Below are 25,424 nucleotides of genomic sequence, written 5' to 3'. Positions count from 1 at the left end.
CGGCCCCGCCAGGGCCCCGCCCCCGCGGCCCCGCCAGGGTCCCGGCCCGGAGCGCGGCGGAGGTCCGGGCACCCCCTCACCCAGGCTGCGGGGCTCGAGGATGGGGGTCGCGGCCGCATTTCCGACCAAGCATCGGAAACTTGGTTTTTCCGAACTTCGTGCCGCCTGGTGAGCTGGAGGGGCGCCCACCCCCGCCCGGGGCGGATCTAGGGGCTCTCCCGTTCCCTTTCCTTCCTTTAAAAGCGGCCAGGAAACTGCGCAGTTAAACCAGGAAGGGGTTGCTCAAGTTCAGCAAGAGTTTTCGATCCCACTCCTCCGCCCCCGCCCCCACCCCCCCGCATGGTGCTTTAAATAGCTTTCCCTTACCCTGTTTGTGAGAGTGTCATCTGATTTAAAACCAGCCAACCGAATAAAAACACTTTCTAGAAGGCCAGTTTGGAAACGTGGATCAAAATTCAAATGTGTTAGCACTGGCCCAGGAATTCCACATCTGCGAATGTGTACCAAGTAAGCAGTCAACTGTGCACACGTGTATGTCCGAGGATGTTGACTGTGATTGTTTGTGCCACAGAAAACAACCCGGAAGTAAACTGTCCTCCCAACAAAAGATTGGTGAAGTAATTTTTAGTAACTTCAAACGACCAGGTATGCTGTAGTCGTTAGAAATTATAACTGTATGTCCAGTTTGTTGATATGGAAGGAGGGCGGACCATAGCCGAATATTAAGTGAGGGCAGGGAAAACTTAGAAGAGCGCATGTACAGTATAAATCTATTCTTGTGAATATATAGTATATGTATTTTTATATAAAAAGGAGATTTTAATGTTGAAAGCAGTTATTTTTTTCTGAGTTCTTCAGTGGTGTTAGCAAATTGTATTCCAGGTGTGTTTTGGTGTACCACAGACACCGTGCCTGTGACTTATGTTTGCCTTGGGTCAAAGAACCCACCTGCTGATGCCGGAGACATTAGAGATACCGGTTGGATCCTTGGGTCCGGAAAATGCCCTGAACGAGGGCATGGCAACCCGACCCTCTCCAGTATTCTTGCCTGGAAGGTTTCATGGACAGAGGAGCCTGGCAGGCTATAGTCCACAGGGTCGCAGAGTCGGACACAACTGAAGCGACTTAGCACAGGGCACAGCAAGTTCCTTTGCCAAACCTGCCCCTCTCTACCCTGCTGAAAGGCAATAGCGCAATCAGGCATTCCACCCCACCCCCCCACCCCCCCGCCCACACACACCCGTTTTTTTTAATTTTAATTTTAATTTTATATTGGAGTATAGTCCGTTAACAATGTCGTGTTAGATTCAGGTGTGTAGCAAAGTGATTCAGTTATACACATTCCTGTATCAATTCTTTTTCAAATTCTTTCCCATTCAGGTTATTACAGAATATTGAGCACAGTTCCCTGTTCCTCTTGGTTATCTATTGTATATAGATCAATCCCAAACTCCTAATCTATCCCCCTCCTCCCCCCTACAACAATAAGTTTGTTCTCAAAGTCTGTGAATCTGTTTCTGTTTTGGAAAAAAAGTTCATTTGTACAATTTTTAAAAGATTTTACATATAAGCACCACTATATTTGTCTTTCTCTGTCTGACTTCACTTAATATGATGATGTCTAGGTCCATCTATGTAGCTGTAAATAACATTATTTCGTTCTTTTTAATGGCTGAGTAATATTCCATTACCCACATTTTCTTTATCTAGTCATCTGTAGACATTTAGGTTGCTTCCATGTCTTGGCTATTGTAAACAAGGTTGCAGTGAACATTGGGGTGCATGTAGCCTTTCAAACCATGTTTTTCTGCAGATATATGTCCAGGAGTGGGATTGTTGGATCTATGATAGTTCTATTTTTAGTTTTTTAAGGAACGTCCCTGTAGTTCTCCATAGTGACTGTGCCAATTTACATTCCTACCAACAGTGTAGGAGGGTTCCCTTTTCTCCACACCTCCTCCAGCATTTATTCTCTGTAGATTTTTGATGATGGCTATAATGACTGATGTGACATGACATCTAGTTATAGCTTTGATTTGCATTTCTCTGATAATTAGCAATGTTGAATGTCTTTTCATGTATCTCTTGGTCAGCTATATGTCTTCTTTGGAAAAATGTCTGTTTACGTCTTCTTATTTATTTATTTTAATTGAACCTCATTCAGTTTAGTTCAGTTCAGTCGCTCAGTCACACCAGGCCTCCCTGTCCATCACCAACTCCCGGAGTTCACCCAAACTCATGTCCATCAAGTCAATGATGCCATCCAGCCCTCTCATCCTCTGTCGGCCCCTTCTCCTCCTGCCCCCAATCCCTCCCAGCATAAGTCTCTTTTCCAATGACTCAACTCTTCACATGAGATGGCCAAAGTATCGGAGTTTCAGCTTTAGCATCAGTCCCTCCAATGACCACCCAGGACTGATCTCCTTTAGGATGGACTGGTTGGATCTCCTTGCAGTCCAAGGGACTCTCAAGAGCCTTCTCCAACACAGTTCAAAAGCATCAGTTCTTCGGCACTCAGGTTTCTTCACAGTGAGCCTCATTAGTTGTTTGTAAATTTTAGAGACGAATCCCTTGTTGGTTGCAAATATTTTCTCCCACACTGTGGGTTGTCATTTCATTTTGTTTATGGTTTCCTTTGCTGTGTAAACACTTTTGAGTTTAATTAGGTCCCATTTGTTTGTTTTTATTTCCATCACTCTAGGAGACAGCTTGAAAAAGATTTTGCCACTATTTATGTAAAGAGTGTTCTGCTTATGTTTTCTTCTAAGAGTTTTATAGTATCTGGTCTTACATATAGGTTTTTAATCCATTTTGAGTTTATTTTTGTGTATGGTGTTAAAGAATGTTCTAAGTTCCTATTCCTTACATATAGCTGTTCAGTTTTCCCAGCACCATTTATTGAAGAGATTGGGTTTTTTCCCATTGTATAGTTTTGCCTCCTTTGTCCTAGATTAATTGACCATAGGTGTGTTGGTTTATTTATGGGCTTTCTATTCTGTCCCATTGATTTATATTTCTGTTTTTGTGCCAGTATCATACCATTTTGATTACTGTAGCTTTGTGTATAGTCTGAAGTCAGGATGCCTGATTCCTCCAGCAATCAAGTAAGAAAACTTTTCATATCCTTCTAACTGTGTTAAATGCTGCTGGTAGTTAAGATGAAAGTTGAGACTTGACCTTTGGATTTGGCAGTATGGTCACTGGTGACCTTCACAAGGGTTGTTTCTCTGGAGCTGAAGGGAAGAACCCACTGCATTGAGTGGGTTTGAGAGAATGGGAAGAGAATAATTAGAGACAGTGAGTGAAACAACTCTTTCAAGGATTTTTGGTGTAAAGAAGAGCAGAGTCTGGCATTTAGATCTCAGGGTCTCTGATCCTCACTGGGTTGGAGTAGAATCACCTGAAGAATTTTCAAAATAATACTGATGGCCGACTCCATCCCAGACTACTTAAGTCAGGATCTCTGGACATATGTGAGAGCCCCTGTCGTTACATTCTGACCAACACTGGGGGTATTACGTTTGTTGCTGTTCAGTCGCTCAGTTGTGTCCAACTCTTTGTGACCTCATGGACTGCAGCACACCGGGGTTCCCCGTCCTTTATTTTCTCTTGGAGTTTGCTCAAACTCATGTCCATTGAGTTGGGGATGCCATCCAACCATCTCGTCCTCTGTCATCCCCTTCTCCTCCTGCCCTCAGTCTTTCTCAGCGTCAGGGTCTCTTCCAATGAGTCCGCTCTTTGTATCAGGTGGCCAAAATATTGAAGCTTCAGCTTCAGCATCAGTCCTTCCAATGAATACTCAGAATTGATTTCCTTTAGGATGGACTGGTTTGATCTCCTTGCTGTCCAAGGGACTCTCAAGACTCTTCTCCAGCACCACACAGTTCAAAGGGGATATTATAGATATTTTAATTTTTTCCCTCAAAGGGGTGTAAATGGTGTCTCTTAGTTGTCTGAAGGTTATCCATTTGTCTATATCCTTTGCATTCCATCACCCCTGATTGGGTTTGTTAGTCATTTTAATATGGATTTATGGGAACTTTTTATATATTTCTAAAATTAATCTTTTTGTGTTGCAAGTTTCTCTTGGAATGTGGCTTTAAAAAATCCAGCAGATTTTGGTTTTAATATTAATATTTGAGTTATCAGTTTTATTTCTAGTGGTTTGTATATTTTATGATACTGATCATTTTCATATAATTTATTTCCAAGCTGTTGGTAGGTGATATTTATTTATTGATTTTAGAGAAAGTTTTTTTAAAGAGCAAAAATCACTAAAGTAATGCTTTGCTTCTGTATGTGGACAGTATATTTGCTGGCTTTAGACTATTTTACTTATCCTCCTATAATGCTATTTTGTTTTTTAAAAATAAAAGTAATGCATGTACATAGCAAAGACATTAAAACAGGACAGAAGAGTATAAAAGGAAGAGTACAAATATCTCCCTTCCTTGGTTCTTCTGCTCAAAGGTAACAGCTTTTTAAATATCCCCTCAGAAAAGAAGGAAATGGCAACCCACTCCGGTACTCTTGCCTGGACAATCCCATGGATGGAGGAGCCTGGTGGGCTGCCGTCTATGGGGTCGCGCAGAGTCGAACACAACTGAAGCGACTTAGCAGCAGCAGCAGCAGAAAAAAAAGATTTTTATTTAGATGTTAGCATAACGATGTTGACCCTTGTGTTAGATGCCTGTGGCTGCCATAAAATATTCCCACCAATTGGTGGTTTAAAACAAGAGAAGTTGATTCTTTCACACTTTTGGATGCTGACAGGGCTGCTAGCTTCTGGTGGCTCTGGGCATTCCATGGCTGTGGCTGCAGACTTCCAGTCTCTGCCTCTGTTTTCACCTGGTCTGTTCCTTTCTCTGTGTGTGTGTGTGTGTCTCCTTTGTGTATGTCTTGCTCCTGGCAAAAAGATAAACCTATGCAGGTGTCTGAGGGACCAGATTTTATGCAAATGCTGTCACACTCTCCTATTCTTCTTTTCTTTGCTTTTCTTCATTTAACAGTATATCCTGAAGTCTTTCCACCTCAGTATAAAAAATGTAAGACTTGCATAGCATTTTAAAACTCTTTACTATAATGACTTGTCTTCTTGGGCAGTTACTATTTCAGCCACTTTTTATTATTGTCTTGTCTAAAACTCATAAGTGTTAGTCGCTCAGTCGTGTCCAACTCTTCGTGACCCCATGGACCATAGCTGCCAGGCTTCTCTGTCCGTGGGATTCTTAGGCAAGAACACTGGAGTGGGTTGCCATTCCCTCCTCCAGGGGATCTTCCCAACCCAGGCACCGAACTCAGTTCTCCCGCATTGCAGGCTGATTCTTTAATGGCTGAGCCACCAGGGAAGTCAGAAAAACTCATAAGCACTTGCATCTTATGAATGAACAGATGGAGTCTTCGGGGTTCAGTCACTTGCCCAGGGCCACACAGCTAGGGCACAGCCGTGGGAGGACTTCTGCCCAGCATTGTCTGTTTGTTCCACTGTCATGCCATCTTCATATCACCTGGATTTTGTGGGTTTTGTCATCTCCTTAAAGACATTTCTCAGAATCATAACAGCCTCAGAAGAATAGCCTCCTTGTTCCTGGAAACCGGTGTTATTATGCAATACCCTAATGAGCATTTGTCACCAAACCGCACAAACATTTTGTCACCATGTGATGTGACCACATCAGCAGTGATGTGTGTGTGCATATTTCTTAAAGACTTTGGTCCCATGTTCTTTGAAATTCCTTCAAACCCATAGCTGGTTCCTTTCTCCTCTGTTTCACAAAGCTGGTTTCCAAGGGTCAGAGACCCACTCCTCTCTAGCCATCTCTTCTACTCATTTAGCAAAGATCCAGCCACTCCTTGCTGATCCTCCCCCAGCCTGCAAAGGCTTCCCGTTATGTTTGATGAGTAAGAATGAATCGCGAGAAGCTGGCCTTTACTTTCCTGCTGAAAGCAGAAGTGATTCTAACTCTGATGTCCAACTTTGTTGTGGATCAGACAGTAGGGTCTTAACTTATTTTTTTAGTGATGGGAATTAATGTCAAAGACTGGGATTAATTATAGAATGACTTTAGCTCACGTGTTCAGTTCCTTACAGAACCTCATTTAAGGGAGCGTCTTGGAAATAAGGTATCCTGGATGCCTGAAGTATCTTGTTAACTGGACATCCTCTTTTTGTATCATCAACCTTTTTTTATATCGCTCTAAATTATTCTAAATGGCCTTTAGGAAATTAATTTTTAATCAGTCCTACAGGATCTCAGTATTATTTATTTTTCTAGAAATAAAAATGAAAACATCTAGCCATACCAAATGTTGGTCAGAACGTGGAGAAACAGAATGCAATTTCCCCCAGATGTGCTATTAAACTTTCTTAAAAGCTGATTTTTTAAAAAACCAGTTCTGGAGCCTTAGCTTATTTTATTTTAGTCTCACAGGTCGCTAAAATAATGCTCCAAAATTGCTTAATCATGGTGGTTGCAATTATTTTGGAAATATTAAATATGGTGATAAAACAGGTTAAGCTGAATAACTTTCCACTGTGGTGACAATTTAACACGCAGGTTGCAAACTCTTACAGATAAATATTCTCTTAGAAAAACATTTTTCTTCACATTGACATTGTTATTAGCTGGATGATTATATAAATTTAAAATTTTGATTGCTGTTTAAGTCTGTAGCTCAGAAAAACCTACTGATCCATGTGCTTTGCTCAGGACCTTAGAAGGGAAATTCGTGTGCAGGAGTAATTACAGTAAAGTACGACAGATGGCGCAAAACCGTTTCTATGATACTGCTTTACTTAGACTGAGGACTTGCATTTTGTCAAGCTCTGTTTCCGTACCTTTAGAAGTTATTTTCTCTCCTGAGAAAGAAATCTTGGTAAGTAAGAAGGCTTTTGTGGCTTTTACAAATTATGGAATAATTACTTCAAATAAGCTAGAAAATGCTAGCGGTTGTATAGGAAATAGGTTAAGTTTTTGCAAAATGATTTTAAGGTGATTTTTTTTTTTTTAATGTTGCAAACATTCTTTCTGTTATACAAGAAAGACGAAGATTTGGCTACCTTGAAAGATACAGAAATAACTAGCACTTGTCATATTTAAGGGGAAAAAAGCTAACTGATGTTATTGCTTTCTTCCGTTTTTGTCTACTACCTTCTGTCTTTTCACGTTTTCCTGGTTCCATGACACCTATCCTATCACATGTTATATGTTTTTATAGTAGACATGAGTGTTTGATTCTCGCTGTAACACGGTCTGGAATCATTTATTTGTGTCTGTCACTTATTTATAAGCATTTGAAAGCAGGGATTGAGCTTGTGCCGTTCGTATTTATACGCCCCAGCGTTGAAGGTCTGGGGGAGGGCGGCACGTACTACACTCAGCTAACAGTTGTTGAATGAAGGAAGTGGCAGTGACTGGCCCAGAACTTGCTTTATTCAACTTTCTTACCCAAACTTTGACAAATAAAACAATATTTCTCTTGCATATTTGTTGATTTGATTATGGAATCTCAAGCTTTTCTGGTCTTTCATTTTTCATAGTTTTGATGTTCATAGATCTTATCCACTTTTTTTTCTTGATACAGAGCATCTTGCATCTGTCTCCCCCCATCTTTCATTTGATGCATTAAAGAAAAAAAAATTTTTTTTAACCTTTTGTCTCTTTCACTTCCTTAAAAAAAAAAAAAAAAAAGCTGTGAGCTCTCTAATCTTCCATTCTTTCATCTCACTTTTTTTCCCCTTCTTTTTTTCTCCTAGAGAAACTCTTGTCTTAAATGTAAACACTAGGAACCGCATGAGGGTATAAATGATCTGGGAGGAACCTTTGTGTTTTGGAGGCAGGGTGATATAAGGGAAGCTGATCAACTTTCCCACATAGCAGCTATGTTTCAGGCCCCTGAACGCAGACACCATCCAGAGACGTTTGAGTGGGTTCTCATTCAGAGATGTCAGTTATCTATCAAGAGGAAGAAATTCTCTCTCCCTCCCTCTCTCTCTTTAACCACACAAATGATACAATGTGTTTCTTTAATATCAGCTATATTTTCAGACAAGTCTTTCAAGTTATAAAAGATGTTCAAAATTAGAAATTTTGGAAATATACAAAAGTTATGAGAAAAAATTAAATTCACTTATGATTTAAGAGATCTAGAGATAATTGCTATTAGCATTTTGTTTATTTCTTTCCATTCTTTTTTTCCCCCAGGCGTTGTGTATATGTTAGATTTTAATCATATTTAATAAAACTAGAGTCCTACTATGCACACAATTTTGTATTCTTTTATTCATTTAACATTATTTTGTAGACTTTTCCCCCACAAAGTACAGTATTTATGGCTGCATATACCATTCCATAGTATGGGTGTACCATAACTGATTAAACTATTTTCTATACTTAGTCATGATTTTTTTTCCAGTTTTTCATCCTGATGAGCATCCTCATAGTAATATTTTTATGTGTATTTCTTTAGAAGAAATTTTGAGAAGTAGAATTGCTAAAATAAAGGTAAGCATATTTTTAAGGAATTTATCTATATAACCAAGTTGCTTTTCAGAAAAGTTGTACTAATTTTTCATTCCTGCCAGAATTAAATGAGAGTTCTCATTGTAGTCCCACCTGCCAACATTGGGTATTATATTTTTGAATTTTCCCAATTTGGTAGGTGAAAATAATCATGACTTTAAAAAAATATTTAAGAAAAAAATCCCATTTGATTCACTTTATCTTTTTATACTTAAATATCATAAATTATAGACATGGTGATGTTTCATCTCTAAATGCTTCATTCTGTATCTCTAAAAGAAGTACATTTTCCTAATGTATCCATATGACATTATATTATATATTATATAATATATATTAATATCATATATTAACAGACTGTAATGCCTGGTCCCTCTTAAAATCCTCTCTCCACTTGTCACTCAAGTAACTTTTACAGCAGGTCTGTCTAAAATAAGATTCAGTCTAATATCACAAGTTTCATTTAGATGTTATATATTTTTTTATTTAATATGATTTTTAATTTTTGTGAAATTGGACATTAATCATATTATTCACTGTTGATTTTGAAGGGGTAAATTTTCTGAGCAAATAATGTGCTCTCCTTAATTTTAAACATCCAAAATTTGAAAGATACAGGGAACAACTGAAAGGAAAATAAACCCCTCTTAAAATTTTACCATGCAGAAATAACCACTGTTAATATCTTGATATGTATCTTATAGTATGTATGTGTGCATATTAACTGCTGTACATTTTATAAGTGAACTACTTTTGTCACATATATATATAGTGAGCAGTTTTCCATGGAGTTAGATTTTCTTTATTTTTAAAGACCACACAGTAGTGTTTAATTGTATGGAGATACCATACTTTATTTGACAATCTGCTTGCTAGTTTGGACAGATTTTTAAAAAATAATTTATTTTGTACTGGCCCCTGAATTGTATTCTTTTACTGATTCTAACAGGTTTTCAATTACTTCTCTTGGATTTTCCAGAGTGACAATCATATAATTAAAAATAATGGTAATTTTGTTTCCTCCATTCCAATATTCCTGTCTCTCATCCCCCACCCCCTTCATTACAATGGCTAGAACTTATAGAACAGTGTTAAATAATAGTGGGGATCCTTGAGGGACTTCCCTGGTGGTCCAATGACTGAGACTTCAGCCTCTTCATTCGGCAACTGAAGAGTTCGCATGCCATAGCTAAAGATCCTGCATCCAGCAGTTAAGACCCGGTGCACAGAAATAAGTAAATAAACATTTTTAGGACGTAGTGGGCATCCCTGACATTGACCCTCATGGAATGCTTTGGGAGTAGGATATTGGTTTAAGTAAGATACTTGATATATTCTTTATCAAGTTTTAGAAGTATCTTTTGCATATATACTTTATTAAACATGTTTTTAGTCAAAGATGAATGCTGAATTTTATCAAGTGAATTTTTAACGTCTATGGAGATGCTTATCTGTTTTTTTCCTTTAATCCATTGCTGTGTTATTGTCATGGATTTGCTAATAATAAGTCATGGTTAATTGCATCTCAGCCAACTCCTCGCCGCACTGGGAATTTTCCTGAGATGTAATCGCTTCTCACTCTACATTTTGCACCATAAAGCTGGCAGTGCAAGTATTTCTCTGAACCGGTTGGCTGGTTTCTTCCACAAACCTGCATGCCTCCTGATTTTTTCATAGCTTTCCTCCAGACTGTTCAGGAATCTGACACCTGCATTTGGGGTAGGGGTCAGGTTGCTTAGGAGGAAAAAAGTGAGATAAGGAGAGGTAATGTAGACTTTACTTAGGAAAAGTATACAAATTAGGTTATTTTACACAATTGTGGTTTATTGTGGGAGAAGGCAGTGGCAACCCACTCCAGTACACTTGCCTGGAAAATCCCATGGACGGAGGAGCCTGGTAGGCTGCAGTCCATGGGGTCGCTAGGAGTTGGACTGAGCGACTTCACTTTCACAAACCCAAAACATCTGATTTAATCATCGTGTGTTATTTCTTCAGCACAGAACGAGATTGAATAGGGTTTCTCATATCTGATCTTTTCCCTGCTACCAAATAGTTGGAGTGTATCTCTTTTATTTGTGTTTTATAATAATTACTCTTAATTTTATAATATACATACTTAAACTTATATATTTTTCTAACAGAATATTGAGTTACTTGGTATATATAGCTTCTTCTCAGTCAGGCAAGGATTGTAACATGCTTTTGGTCCACTCTCTCCCTCTCCCTCCACTATCCACTAACCCCCTTGTTAATACTGGCAATTTACATTTAAACAGTTTAAACACTGAAATTTCCTTCAATCTGTATTAGAACTTAGCAATACACTTTGTACTTTCTTTTCAAAGTGCTCCTTTTTGATTCCCAATTTTTTTGAGTTAGTTTCTTTTTCAGAGCGTAGAGTCTGTGCTTTAGTAATATAGTGGGTCTGTCTTCCACATTTTTTTTAGCATTTCTTTCGTGTATCTAATCTCTTTGGCTTCTTGGACTGCATTTTGGGGAAACGCCTCTCCTTGGTCTTCTCTCTCACTCATTCTCACATTAGCAGTGCCACTCTGCAGTTCACCTCATCCAGTAAGTCTTCCATTTCAGTTATCAAATTGTTAATCTTCATGACTCCTGCTCCATTCTTTTTTAGAGTTTTCGCTCTCTGAGTATATCTGTCTATTACAAATGCCCATTTTTCTCTTTTACCTCTGTCTCCTTGGGTGTTGATGTCTCTCATATTTGTGTTTGGTTCCTTTCTGTCATGGTGTTTACTTTGTGAAAGTGTCACGCTTCTTGCTTGTGCAACCCCAATTGTGATAGTTAGATAAGAGTCCCTTAGTCCGACTCTTTGTGACCCCATGGACTATAGCCTTCCAGGCTCCTCTGTCCCTGGGATTCTCCAGGCAAGGAAAGGTAGCCATTCCTTTCTCCAAGGGATCTTCCTGACTCAGGGGTTGAACCTGTGTCCCCTGCATCACAGGCGGATTCTTTACCCTCTGAGCCACCAGGGATGCTTATTATAACTGCTTGTTGATCTGTTTTCACAGCCTGCTTGTTGGAGGAGTGGACCAAACTAGTCTGTATTAATTTTATTTTGCTGCTGTAACAAATAACCACAAACTTAGTAGCTTAAAAAGCACAGTTTATCATTTTACAGTTTTGTAGGCTAGCAGTCCGACGTTGGTCTTGTTGGGTTTAAGTTAAGGTGTTGGCAAGTCAGCATTGCTTCTGGAGGCTCTGGGGGAGAATCCACTTACTTGCCTTTTTGAGCTTCTAGAGGCTGCCTGCATACTTTGGCTCATGGCCCCCTTCCTCAAGGGAGGTCATGTCCTTCTCATATCACACCACTCTGACCTCTTCTGCCTCTGTCTTCCACTTCTAAAGATACTTGCGATTGCATTGGGCCCACTCATGTAAATTTTAAGATCTACTGATTAGCAAACTTAATGCTACCTGCAGCTTTAAATCCCCCTTTCCGTGTAACAACATATTTATAAATCCTGGAATTAGGAAGTAGACATCTCTGGAAGGCTAGTATTGTCTGTCATAGTTCGATCTGTTTGTTGATTTCAGAGACTTCTCTTGGTTTCAATTCCCCTAAACACTTCCCTTTCCGATTTTATATGTGTGTGTGTTTCATTGTTTTGGGGATTTAGGGCAAGAGATGGTGCAAGTGCCCATCACTCTGTTGACTCTCACCATTTTTAATGTTTATAATTGAAAATGTGGTTGTCTTGATCCAGAGAATATTTAGAGCATTTAAAAAAGTGATTTTATAAGTTTATTTTGTAGACAGAAATATGACTGTATTGATGGGCAATTGGGAAATGCTGTACTGGAGGAGCAGGGAGGGACTTATCATTACTATGTGCCAGTTTGTAATGAAATTTCCCCAACCATGAAAAGTTTTTACTCTTCCAAAGTACGACTTACTGAAACTACTCATCTCTTAACTATTTTGCAATGTCCAGTATACCCTACAGTAATGAACAGTAGATCTTTTTGTTAATAAAACTGAACAACAAGTGGTCAAAATCTGCTCTCACTTATACTAGCTACACAGGATCCTAGTTAAGAAATGTGGTTGCCTGCTCTGGTCCCCTGGAGCCTTCTAGATGCTTTTTGTGTGGAGATCAGACCCTAAATGGGATTGAGGAAGCTTTGAAATTCTAGCCCCTTGTCCTGGTAGCAAATATTGAGTCCATGGGGTCATACACCTGCCTCTTCTCAACCAGGTCATCTTTTCTCATTCACTCTGCATTGTTGTCATGAGAGGCAATGTCTGTCATCCGCTGGAGTAGGGTGAGACTTTCTGGGCTCTGGGAAGACTGTTCTCTTTTATATGCTCCCACTTTATTCTGATGTGCCTTCTGATTCCTTCAATATACTTTTTAATATTTCTCTATCATCTCCTGTTTTATCAGCATGTCAACTGTAGGAGTCTGATGATTCCAGATTCAATTCAGTTCAGTTCATTCGCTTAGTCGTGTCTGACTCTTTATGACCCCATGAATCGCAGCATGCCAGGCCTCCCTGTCCATCACCAACTCCCGGAGTTCACTCAAACTCACGTCCATTGAGTCAGTGATGCCATCCAGCCATCTCATCCTCTTCTCCTCCTGCCCCCAATCCCTCCCAGCATCAGAGTCTTTTCCAATGAGTCAACTCTTCGCATGAGGTGGCCAAAGTACTGGAGTTTCAGCTTTAGCATCATTCCTTCCAAAGAACACCCAGGGCTGATCTCCTTTAGAATGGACTGGTTGGATCTCCTTGCAGTCCAAGGGACTCTCAAGAGTCTTCTCCAACACCACAGTTCAAAAGCATCAATTCTTCGGCACTCAGCTTTCTTTATAGTCCAACTCTCACATCCATACGTGACTACTGGAAAAACCATAGCCTTGACTAGATGGACCTTTGTTGGCAAAGTAATGTCTCTGCTTTTCAATATGCTATCTAGGTTGGTCATAACTTTTCTTCCAAGGAGCAAGTGTCTCTTAATTTCATGGCTGCAGTCACCATCTGCAGTGATTTTGGAGCCCCCAAAATAAAGTCTGACACTGTTTCCACTGTTTTCCCAACTATTTGCCATGAAGTGATGGGAGCAGATGCCATGATCTTCGTTTTCTGAATGTTGAGCTTTAAGCCAACTTTTTCACTCTCCACTTTCACTTTCATTAAGAGGCTTTTTAGTTCTTCTTCACTTTCTGCCATAAGGATGGTATCATCTGCATATCTGAGGTTATTGAGATTTCTCCCAGCAATCTTGATTCCAGCTTGTGCTTCTTTCAGCCCAGCTTTTCTTATGACATACTCTGCATATAAGTTGAATAAGCAGGGTGACAATATACAGCCTTGATGTACTCCTTTTCCTATTTGGAACCAGTCTGTTGTTCCATGTCCAGTTCTAACTGTTGCTTCCTAACCTGCATATAGGTTTCTCAAGAGGCAGGTCAGGTGGTCTGGTATTCCCATCTCTTTCAGAATTTTCTATAGTTTATTGTGATCCACACAGTCAAAGGCTTTGGCATAGTCAATAAAGCAGAAATAGATGTTTTTCTGGAACTCTCTTGCTTTTTCCATGATCCAGCGGATGTTGGCAATTTGATCTCTGGTTCCTCTGCCTTTTCTAAAACCAGCTTGAACATCTGGAAGTTCACGGTTCCTGTATTGCTGAAGTCTGGCTTGGAGAATTTTGAGCATTACTTTACTAGCGTGTGAGATGAGTGCAATTGTGCGGTAGTTTGAGCATTCTTTGCCATTGCTTTTCTTTGGGATTGAGATGAAAACTGATCTTTTCCAGTCCTGTGGCCACTGCTGAGTTTTCCAAATGTGCTGGCATATTGAGTGCAGCACTTTCATAGCATCATCTTTCAGGATTTGAAATGATTCCAGATTATCAAGTGGCAAATCCTGCCTCTCTGAATTTGGTGCTTCTGGTCTAATGTGAATCGGAAAAACCCATACCCATTTGTATGGGAATTATGTCTGAAAATGAGATCCTATAACTAAAAGCATTTTCCTGTGAATGGAAAGAGCAGAGAGTGTGTGTTATATCAGCTGCCCCTTGTGGGTTTGTGAAGGCACTGCTAGCCTCTGCCTGTAGGTGGTTCCAGGCAGGTGTGGGCATTCTAGCGTAGCTGTAGGAGGCTGCTCTGTGGCCATCACAACTGCCACCACTGCTCTCAGGATGCTGCTGTGGGAGGTAGGTGGCTGTGGGTCCTGGTCTATCCTGGCCAACTCTTGTTCCCTGTGGGTGCCCATAGGTATTTTTCTGTGCAGATCAGAGCTGGAGTGGCACAGACTCGTGAGTGTGTCTGAATTGCTAGGGTTGGCTTCTTGCTTGACCTTTGGCGTAACGCCTCTGTCTCAGTCGCAGTCAGGGGGTCTGTGGGCTGGTGCACCTGCCGCCACCCCTCAGCTAGTCATCAGTGCCAGGTTTGGCCTGTATTAACTGTATCTTCTCAAATGGCTCCACACAGCGTAGCATTCTCTCTGCCAGGCCAGCTACCGTTGGTTTTGGTGAAGTCCAGTTCACGGAGTTAGTGTTAGTAGTTCTTCCTTGTCGCATAAACGTGGCCTCATTCCTATCTTCATCTGTTGTTCAGCCACTAAGTCATGGCTGACTCTTGGGGACCTCATAGACTTCAGTACACCAGGCTCTGCTGTCCTCCACTATCTCTTGGAATTCGTTCAAATTCACATCCCTTGAGCTGGTGATGCTGTCTAACCATCTCGTCCTTTGTCACCCCCTTCTCTTCCTGCCTTCAATCTTTCCCAGCATTAGGGTCTTTTCCAATGAATCAGCGCTTCACATCAGGTGGCCAAAGTATTGGAGCTTCAGCTTCAGCATAAATTGCTCCAGTGACTATTCAGGGTTGATTTCCTTTAGGATTGACTGGTTTGATCTCCTTAAAGTCCAAGGGATTGTGAAGAGTCTTCTCCACCACCACATTTAGAAAGCATCAGTTCTTCAGCGCTCAGTCTTCGTTATGGTCCAACTCTCATTTCTCACATTTTCATCTACCCTCATAAAAGGATTGACCCCCTGTCATATGCCATAGACATTTAGGGGTCAAGCTGCTGGTGGATGGACCTTCCAATCAGGCCTCAGAGACTTGTCAACCACCTTCCTCCCCATCCTTTTCATTTCAGATTGCTTTAGCCAAATTGAGTTGAGCATTAGAAGATCTAGCCCACTGTTGGCATGGATCTGCAACACTCACCCAGAGGACCTCTCAGGCTCATCTCAAAATTCAGATGCCCAAACTGCAATAGGCCACACTTGCGTGCCTGCTCCATTGATTCAGTCATGTCCAACTCTTTGTGACCTTATGGACTGTAACCCTTCAGGCTTCTCTGTTCCTGGGATTTTCTAGGCAAGAATACTGGAATGGGTTGTCATTTCCTTCTCCAGGGCATTACCACACCCAGGGATGGAACCTGTATCTCTTCCATCTCCTGCATTGGCAGGTGGGTTCTTAACCACTAGTGCCACCTGGGAAGCCCAGGCCATACTTGGTCCCACTTTACTAAGAAAGATACAGGAGAGGAAATAGAGCTCAGGCTTCCTACGTGGTATTTATAGTTCATACACAGTTCTTTCAGCCTGGATGCTATTTACTGTTCAGTGGTCATATTTTTAAAATTACTTGCATTGGCCGTGCTGGGTCTTTGTTGTGGCACATCAGTTGTGGTATATGGGATCTTAGTTCCATGACCAGGGATTGAACCTGTGCCCCCTGCATTGGGAGTATAGGGTTTTATACCCTGGACCACCAGGGGAGTCCCTTAAACAGTCATCTTTACCAGAAGTGCTTTTTTCTGAGAACACAGCTGACATCCCCCATGTTTCAGGTTTTCAGAAAAGAGATCAGATTAGTCCATGAATAAGGAGAGAAATGGATTTGTTAACCCGTCACCCATGGGGGGGTGGTATCACTGGTTGCAGCAGATGGCTGAAGTAGTACCAAATTGAATACTGATGTAGACTCAAGAATGTCTGTAGTTTCTGGCAGTAGCTCCTTGTTTACCCTTTTGAATAATTTTAGATGATTAAACTGACCAGTAAAACATTTTGAGGGGATAAGAGGACTGTCCTTTGAAAGAGAAATAAAATATTCTGAGTCCAGTGAAAACAGACCATGGTCATGGTCAACTTTTAAGACAATTGATTTAAAGTCTTTGTCAAGCAAATCAGTACATGAGCTTCTTCGGGGACAGTTTCTATTGACTTCTTTTCTTCTTCTTTTTTTTTTTTTTTAATTAATGGACTTTATTTTTTAGAGCAGTTTTTGGTTTATAGAAAATTTGAGTAAATAGGTTAGAGAATTCCCAAATGTCCCTTTTTTCACTTGACACAGTTTTCCCTATTATAACATTTTGCATTAGTGGTCTATTTATTATAATTGATGAACTGATATTGATATATTATTAACTAACATCTATAACCTAGATAGCATATTAAAAAGCAGAGACATTACTTTGCCAACAAAGGTCCATATAGTCAAGGCTATGGTTTTTCCAGTGGTCATGTATGGATGTGAGAGTTGGACTGGGAAGAAAGCTGAGTGCTGAAGAATTGCTTTTGAACTGTGGTGTTGGAGAAGACTCTTGAGCATCCCTTGGACTGCAAGGAGATCCAACCAGTCCATCCTAAAGGAGACCAGTCCTGGGTGTTCAATTGGAAGGGCTGATGCTAAAGCTGAAACTCCAATACTTTGGCCACATCATGCGAAGAGTTGAGTCATTGGAAAAGACTCAGATGCTGGGAGGGATTGGGGGCAGGAGAAGGGGACGACAGAGGATGAGATGGCTGGATGGCATCACCAACTCGATGGTCGTGAGTTTGAGTGAACTCCGGGAGTTGGTGATGGACAGGGAGGCCTGGTGTGCTGCGATTCTTGGGGTCACAAAGAGTCAGACATGACTGAGCGACTGAACTGAACTGATACTTTACATTTGAGCATTACTTTACTAAGCGTGTGAGATGAGTGCATTTGTGCGGTAGTTTGAGCATTCTTTGCCATTGCCTTTCTTTGGGATTGAGATGAAAACTGATCTTTTCCAGTCCTGTGGCCACTGCTGAGTTTTCCAAATTTGCTGGCATATTGAGTGCAGCACTTTCACAGCATCATCTTTCAGAATTTGAAATAGCTCAACTGGAATTCCATCACCTCCACTTTGTTCGTAGTGATGCTTTCTAAGGCCCACTTGACTTCACATCCCAGGATGTCTGGCTCTAGGTGAGTGATCACACCATTGTGATTATCTGGGTTGTGAAGACCTTTTTGTACAGTTCTGTGTATTCTTGCCACCTCTTCTTAATATCTTCTGCTTCTGCTAGGTCCATACCATTTCTGTCCTTTATCGAGCCCATCTTTCTATGAAATGTTCCCTTGGTATCTCTAATTTTCCTGAAGAGATCTCTAGTCTTTCCTATTCTGTTGTTTTCCTCTATTTCTTTGCATTGATCTCTGAGGAAGGCTTTCTTATCTCTCTCCCTGCTATCCTTTGGAACTCTGCATTCAAATGGAAATAATTTTCCTCTTCTCCTTTGCTTTTCGCTTCTCTTCTTCTCACAGCTATTTGTAAGGCCTCTCCAGACAGCCATTTTGCTTTTTTGCATTTCTTTTCCATGGGGATGGTCTTGATCCCTGTCTCCTGTACAATGTCACAAACCTCCATCCATAGTTCATCAGGCACTGTGTCTATCAGATCTAGTCCTTTAAATCTATTTCTCACTTCCACTGTATAATCATAAGGGACTTAATTTAGGTCATACCTGAATGGTCTAGTGGTTTTTCCAGTGCTGGGCTGGAAGAATCACAAGCTGGAATCAAGATTGCCGGGAGAAATAACCTCAGATATGCAGATATCAATAACCTCAGATATGCAGATGACACCACCCTTATGGCAGAAAGTGAAGAGGAACTAAAAAGCCTCTTGATGAAAGTGAAAGAGGAGAGTGAAAAACTTGGCTTAAAGCTCAACATTCAGAAAACGAAGATCATGGCATCTGCTCCCATCACTTCATGGGAAATAGATGGGGAAACAGTAGAAACAGTGTCAGACTTTATTTTTGGGGGCTCCAAAATCACTGCAGATGGTGACTGCAGCCATGAAATTAAAAGACACTTGCTCCTTGGAAGAAAAGTTATGACTAACCTAGATAGCATATTGAAAAGCAGAGACATTATTTTGCCGACAAAGGTCCGTCTAGTCAAGGCTATGGTTTTTCCAGTGGTCATGTATGGATGCGAGAGTTAGACTGCGAAGAAAGCTGAGTGCCAAAGAATTGATGCTTTTGAACTGTGGTGTTGGAGAAGACTCTTGAGAGTCCCTTGGACTGCAAGGAGATCCAACTTGTCCATTCTAAAGGAGATCAGTCCTGGGTGTTCATTGGAAGGACTGATGCTAAAGCTGAAACTCCAATACTCATTTGTATTGGACTCCAATACTCATTTGTAAAGAACTGACTCATTTGAAAGGACCCTGATGCGGGGAAAGATTGAAGGCGGGGGGAGAAGGGGATGACAGAGGATGAGATGGCTGGATGCCATCACTGACTTGATGGATGTGAATCTGAGTGAACTCTGGGAGTTGGTGATGGACAGGGAGGCCTGGCGTGCTGCGATTCATGGGGTTGGAAAGTCGAACACGACTGAGTGACTGAACTGAACTGAACTGATACTTTACATTAGGATTCAATCTCTGTGTTGTATTGTCCTATAGGTTTTGACAGATGCATAAGATCATATATCCGCCATTATAATATCACATGGACGTAGTTTCAGTGGCCTAAAAATCCAATGTGCTCTGCCTATTCATCCCTCCCTCTAACTCTTGTCAACCACTGATCCTTAAAGCCTCTTTAGTTTTGCCTTTTCCAGAACATCAGAGAGTTGGAATGGTATGGTTGGTAGCCTTTTCTGATTGAGTTCTTCACTTAGCAGTCTGAATTTTGGTTCCTCCATGGCTCGACAGGTTATTTCTTTTTGTTGCTGAATAACAATCCATTGGATGGATGTACCACAGCTTGTTTACCTTTTTTATCTTGTTGCTTTCAGTTTGGGGGCAGTTATGAATAAAGCCGTCAACATCCTCCTGCAGGTTTTTGTGTGGACATAGATTTTTCAGTTCATTTGGGTTAATACCTAGGAGTGTGATTGCTGGATCATATGGTGAGGCCATGTTTAGCTTTAAGTGAAAAAACTGTCAGACTGTCTCCCAAAGTATCTGTGCCTTTTTAAATTTCAACAGTTAATGAAAGTCCCTGTTGCTCCATATCCTCACCAACATTTAGTGCTGTTTCAGGATTGTTTGACCATTCTAATAGGTATGTAGTAGTTCCTCATTGGTGTTTTAGTTTTCAGTTCCCTGATGATATATGGTATTGAGTACCTTTTCATGTCCTTATTTGCCACTTGTATATCTTCTAGGTGAAATATCGTTTGCCCATTTTTAAATTGCATTGTTTATATTTTGTTGAGTTTTTCTTCATTTAATTTGGGTACAAGTTCTTTATCAGATGCGTGTTTTGCAAATATTTTCTCCCAGTCTATGGCTTGTCTTTTCATTTTCTTAATAGTGTCTTTTGCAAAGCAGAACATTTTAATTTTAATGAAGTCCAATTTAAAATTTTTTTCTTTCATGGATTGTGCTTTAGATGTTGTGTCTAAGTCATTGCCAAATTCATGGTCACCTAGATTTTACCCTGTATTATTTTCTAGAAATTTTATACTTTTGTATTTTACATTTAGCTCTATCACCTATCTTGAGCTAGACCATCTTTTTTTTTTTTCTTTTTTGCATGTAGAATGTCTAGTGGTTCCATTACTGTTTGTTAAAGAGACTAGCCTTTCTTCACTGATTTTTCTTTGCTTCTTTGTCAAAGATCAGCTGACTATATTTGTGTGGGTATATTTTTGAGCTGTTTCTCTGAACCATTGATCTGTCTGTCCATTCTTTTATCAGTACCACACTGTCTTGATAGCTATAGCTTTATGTAAGACTTGAAGTTGGGTAGTGTCCGTTCTCTAAGTTTGTTCTTTTAATTTTTTTCCCTGTGAATGGACAGTGCTTTCTTTTTTGTCCACATGCCTCAAGCTTGTTTTCTTCAGCCAGACACTTTGAATATTATAATGTGGTAACTCTGGAAATACTAGAATGTGGTAAGTCAGATTTTCCAGGGTTTGTTGCTGCTGCTTGCTGTGGGGTGTATTTGTTTGTTTAATAATTTTTTTGTGTTGGAGTATAGTTGCTTTACAATGTTGTATTGGTTTCTGCTGTACAGCAAAGTGAATCAGCTATATGTACTTATATGCCCCCTCTTTTGCTGGGTCTTCTTGCTGCACGTGGGCTCTCTAGTTGCGGCATCTTACTGTGGAAGTTTCTCATGTTGAGGAGCACAGGCTCTCGGGTGCACCAGCTTCAATAGTAGTGGCACTCGGGCTCAGGAGTTCTGGCACACCGGCTTAGGTGCCTCGGGGCATGGGGGACCTTCCCAGACCAAGGATCAAACTCCTGTCCCCTGCATTGGCAGGTGGATTCTTAACCACTGGACCACCAGGGAAGAACCATATTTAGTGATGTTTCTAAATTATTTTTGTAAAGACTGTTTTCCTTCTTGTGTGTGGCCATTGAACTCTCAGTTCCATTGGCTTAGTGGTCAGCTAGTGATTTGGCAGAGGTTTTCTTAAACATCTGGGGAAACAGAACAAAACAAAAAACACCTGATCTTTGCATATTGGCACTGTGTTGAAACACTTCTTCAGGGCTTGTCACGCTGTTTACAACTCTGACTTAGCCTTTACTTCTTTCCCCTTGCACAGAGCCTGAAAGTCAACCAGAGGTGGAAGTTTAGGATTTTTTTAGGTCCTCTCTGAGCGTGCATCCAGACCTGGGCATGTCTGTGGCCTTCTCGATTGCTTGGTATACGTGGAGCTGTCCAAAGCCATTTTTCTCCCCTGTATCTTCTTTCCTAGCTTCTTTCTTTCTGGTTTTGGTATATGTGCTGCCTGCCCCATCCCTTATCCCTGGCTCCAGGTGGCTGTGGGTAGTGTACATGCCTTTAAGGGTTTCCAAACACTGTCCAGGAGGCTGCTTCAGCCCTGAGAAAGTTCTGAGTTGGAGTAAACATAGACAGGCTCCTGAGTGGAACACACAACCACAGTTCTTTGATAACAAGGTCTTAATTGCCTTTCCTGGCACCAGCAACTTGCATAACTGGAAAAAAAAATGGCACATTAAATTATGGGATCAGAAATGATCCTGATAGTAAATGAAGAACTCATTGAGATTTCGTGTTTAGTAAGCTGAGGATTGAGAGTAATCAGCCAATGTTTATACATTTTAACATATATTATATTTCTAGAATTGGATGCACATCAGGATGTTCTGAAGATCAGCAGCAACCCTCCGGGAGATACTCACTTCAAAGCCATGATCAAAGACAAAGAATCTCCTATCAGAAGCTGTCATTTTGTTTACACTGTGGCCTTAGTATTTGGAACCATAATCCAGTTCTCTGATGAAAGTGAATTTGTGGTAGACATGTCAAAAACAAGCCTTGTTCATGTTCCCAAAGACCTGCCACCGAACACCAAAGTCTTAGACTTGTCTCAAAACAACATATCTGAGCTTCACCTGTCTGATGTCAGCTTTCTCTCAGGGCTGAAAGTTCTGAGACTTTCCCATAATAAAATCCAGGGCCTTGATATTAGTATTTTCAAGTTCAACCATGATTTGGAATATTTGGATTTATCTCACAATCAGTTGCAGAAGATATCCTGCCATCCAATCACCACGAGTCTCAAGCATTTAGACCTCTCATTCAATGACTTCAATGCCCTGCCCATCTGTAAGGAATTTGGCAACTTGACCCAGCTGAATTTCTTAGGATTAAGTGCTACAAAGTTAGAACAATTAGATCTACTACCTGTTGCTCACTTGCACCTAAGCTGTATCCTTCTGGATTTGGAAGATTATTATATGAAAGAAAATAAGAAAGAAAGTCTTCAAATTCTGAATACAAAGAAACTTCACCTTGTCTTTCACCCAAATAGCTTTTTCTCTGTCCAAGTGAAGATATCAGTGAATAGTTTAGGGTGCTTACAACTGACTAATATTAAAGTGAATGATGACAATTGTCAAGTTTTACTTAAATTTTTATCAGGACTCACTGGAAGACCAACGTTATTAAATTTTACCCTCAACCATATGGAAACAACTTGGAAATGTTTGGTTAAAGTTTTTCAGTTCCTTTGGCCCAAACCTGTAGAATATCTCAATATTTACAATTTAACAATAGTTGAAAGCATTGATGAAGAAGATTTTACTTATTATAAAACGACATTGAAGTCACTGAAAATAGAATATGTTACGAACGAAGTTTTTATTTTTTCACAGACAGCATTATACACAGTGTTTTCTGAGATGAACATTCCGATGTTAACCATATCAGACACACCCTTTATACACATGCTTTGTCCTCAGGAACCAAGCACATTTAAGTTTTTGAACTTTACCCAGAATGCTTTCACGGATAGTGTCTTTCAAAATTGTGACACTTTAACTATATTGGAGACATTTATTTTACAAAAGAATGAATTAAAAGACCTTTTCAAAACAAGTCTCATGACTAAGGGTATGCTTTCTTTGGAAACACTGGATGTTAGCTGGAATTCTTTGGAATATGACAGACGTGATGGAAATTGCACTTGGGTTGGGAGTATAGTGGTGTTAAATTTATCTTCAAATGCCCTCACTGACTCTGTTTTCAGATGTTTACCTCCTCGGATCAAGGTTCTTGATCTTCACAATAACAGAATAAGGAGCATCCCTAAAGATGTCACTGGTCTAGAAACCTTGCAAGAACTCAACCTTGCTTCCAATTCTTTAGCCCACCTTCCTGGATGTGGTATCCTTAGCAGCCTTTCCATACTGATCATTGACTATAATTCAATTTCCAATCCATCAGCTGATTTCTTCCAGAGCTGCCAGAAGATTAGGTCCCTCAAAGCAGGGAACAATCCATTCCAATGTTCCTGTGAGCTAAGAGAGTTTATCCAAAGTGTAGGCCAAGTATCAAGTGATGTGGTAGAGGGCTGGCCTGAGTCTTATAAGTGTGACTATCCAGATAGCTACAAGGGAACCCCTCTGAAGGACTTCCACGTATCTGAGCTATCCTGCAACACAGCTCTGCTGATTGTCACCATTGTGGTCCCTGGGCTGGTGCTGGCTGTTGCTGTGACTGTCCTCTGTATCTACCTGGATCTGCCCTGGTACCTCAGGATGGTGTGTCAGTGGACGCAGACCCGGCGCAGGGCCAGGAATGTACCCTTGGAAGAACGCCAAAGAACTCTCCAGTTCCATGCTTTTATTTCATACAGTGAACATGACTCTGCCTGGGTGAAGAATGAATTAATACCAAACCTAGAAAAAGAAGATATAAGGATTTGTCTCCATGAGAGAAACTTTGTTGCTGGCAAGAGCATCGTGGAAAATATCATCAACTGCATTGAGAAAAGTTACAAGTCCATCTTCGTTTTGTCTCCCAACTTTGTCCAGAGTGAGTGGTGTCATTATGAACTCTACTTTGCCCACCACAATCTCTTCCATGAAGGATCTGATAACTTAATCCTGATCTTGCTGGAACCCATTCCACAGAACACCATTCCTGATAGATATCACAAGCTAAGAGCTCTCATGGCACAGAGAACTTATTTGGAATGGCCCAAGGAAAAGGGCAAGCATGGACTCTTTTGGGCTAATATTAGAGCTGCTTTTAATATTAAATTAAGACTAGTCACTGAAAATGATGATGTGAAAGGTTAAAAAAATAATAAAACATCTGAAATCCAATTTAAGAAACCATCATTCACTTGGATTCTGATGAACACTGGTTTCAAATTATTTCTGGATGCTGCCTCTGTTATTTCCATGAATGCAGGGAAGACTTACTGAAAACCATGTTTCAGCTCGACTGGAAACCAGGCTGGGGTTTGAGCTAGTGCTCAGACTTGCTGATTACAGGTACTCAGTCTCTCTGGTTTAACCATTCCGTTTCAAATTGAAACAGTCTCTGTCAAATGAATGCTCAGTCATTCAAGACCTTTCCTCTCTCTCTCCTTTCCCAAGTGGATGTTGTGTGAGCAGGAGTCTATGAGACTTGCTGGCCACAAGGAAGAAGTCAGCCTCAGAACTGTATGCAGTGGTGCTTGGAGAGTCCTGTGGATCTTCATCAGCCTTGGGGTCAGTTCTGTCATCCTGCTCTACTTTGGGAGAAAATAGACCAGATGCAGAAATTAAAGACCCTTTTTTCTTCACATCTGAGTAATACTTTACAAAATGTTTGACCTTCCTATACAAACATGGAATTATACATTTTACACACATATATATATGGGGCTTCCCAGGTGGCCCAGTGGTTGACATTCCGCCTGCCAAGCAGGATATGCAAATTCAATCCCTGGGTTGGGAAGATCCCCTGGAGAAGGAAATGGCAACCTGCTCCAGTCTTCTTACCTGGCAAATACCATGGACAGAGGAGCCTGGTGGGCTACAGTCCATGGGATTGCAGAGTCGGATGTGACTAGTGGATAAACAACAACTATATATAAATATATATATATATATATATATATATATATATATATATATATATATATAATAGGCTGTTGAGGCTAAAGACATGATTCCTGCTTGCCAAGGAAATTCAGAGCCAAAATTATTTATAACTGATTATTGAACAGGAGTTTCTGGTTGTATTAGAGTTTTGGTTAATGTCTCAAAACTGCAAAAAGGTGGTAAATATCACCACATTTTAAATAGGTATTAGACAGAGCCAGGTTGGACTTACTAAAAAATAGCAGAAAGAGGCCAGTAACTATGAACTCATGTTACCCATCTTCAGAGGCT

The 25,424-nt window shown here is 40.5% G+C and overlaps 1 protein-coding gene across 11 annotated transcripts; it reads left to right on the top strand.

The window, feature by feature from the left end:
- The first annotated feature begins 7 nt into the window (after window positions 1-7).
- TLR6 (toll like receptor 6) lies at window positions 8-24,832 on the top strand. 11 transcript variants are annotated; one of them, XR_009600969.1, is made up of 4 exons: window positions 8-168; window positions 572-645; window positions 21,880-24,539; window positions 24,645-24,832. XR_009600969.1 is itself a non-coding variant. In XM_042251064.2 (3 exons), exon 3 carries the CDS (start codon window positions 21,948-21,950, stop codon window positions 24,339-24,341), a length of 2,394 nt encoding a protein of 797 aa, XP_042106998.1. In that variant the 5' UTR covers window positions 8-168; window positions 572-645; window positions 21,880-21,947; the 3' UTR covers window positions 24,342-24,832.
- The last annotated feature ends 592 nt before the right edge of the window (window positions 24,833-25,424 follow it).

This window comes from Ovis aries, chromosome 6 (assembly GCF_016772045.2).
Source record: "Ovis aries strain OAR_USU_Benz2616 breed Rambouillet chromosome 6, ARS-UI_Ramb_v3.0, whole genome shotgun sequence".
Lineage (NCBI taxonomy): Eukaryota > Metazoa > Chordata > Mammalia > Artiodactyla > Bovidae > Ovis > Ovis aries.
This window is presented reverse-complemented; position numbering and strand designations above follow the sequence as displayed.

Bases quoted from the DNA above. Each gene is read 5' to 3' on its own strand.
- TLR6 (XM_012179365.5), top strand. From the start codon at position 21,948: ATGATCAAAGACAAAGAATCTCCTATCAGAAGCTGTCATTTTGTTTAC.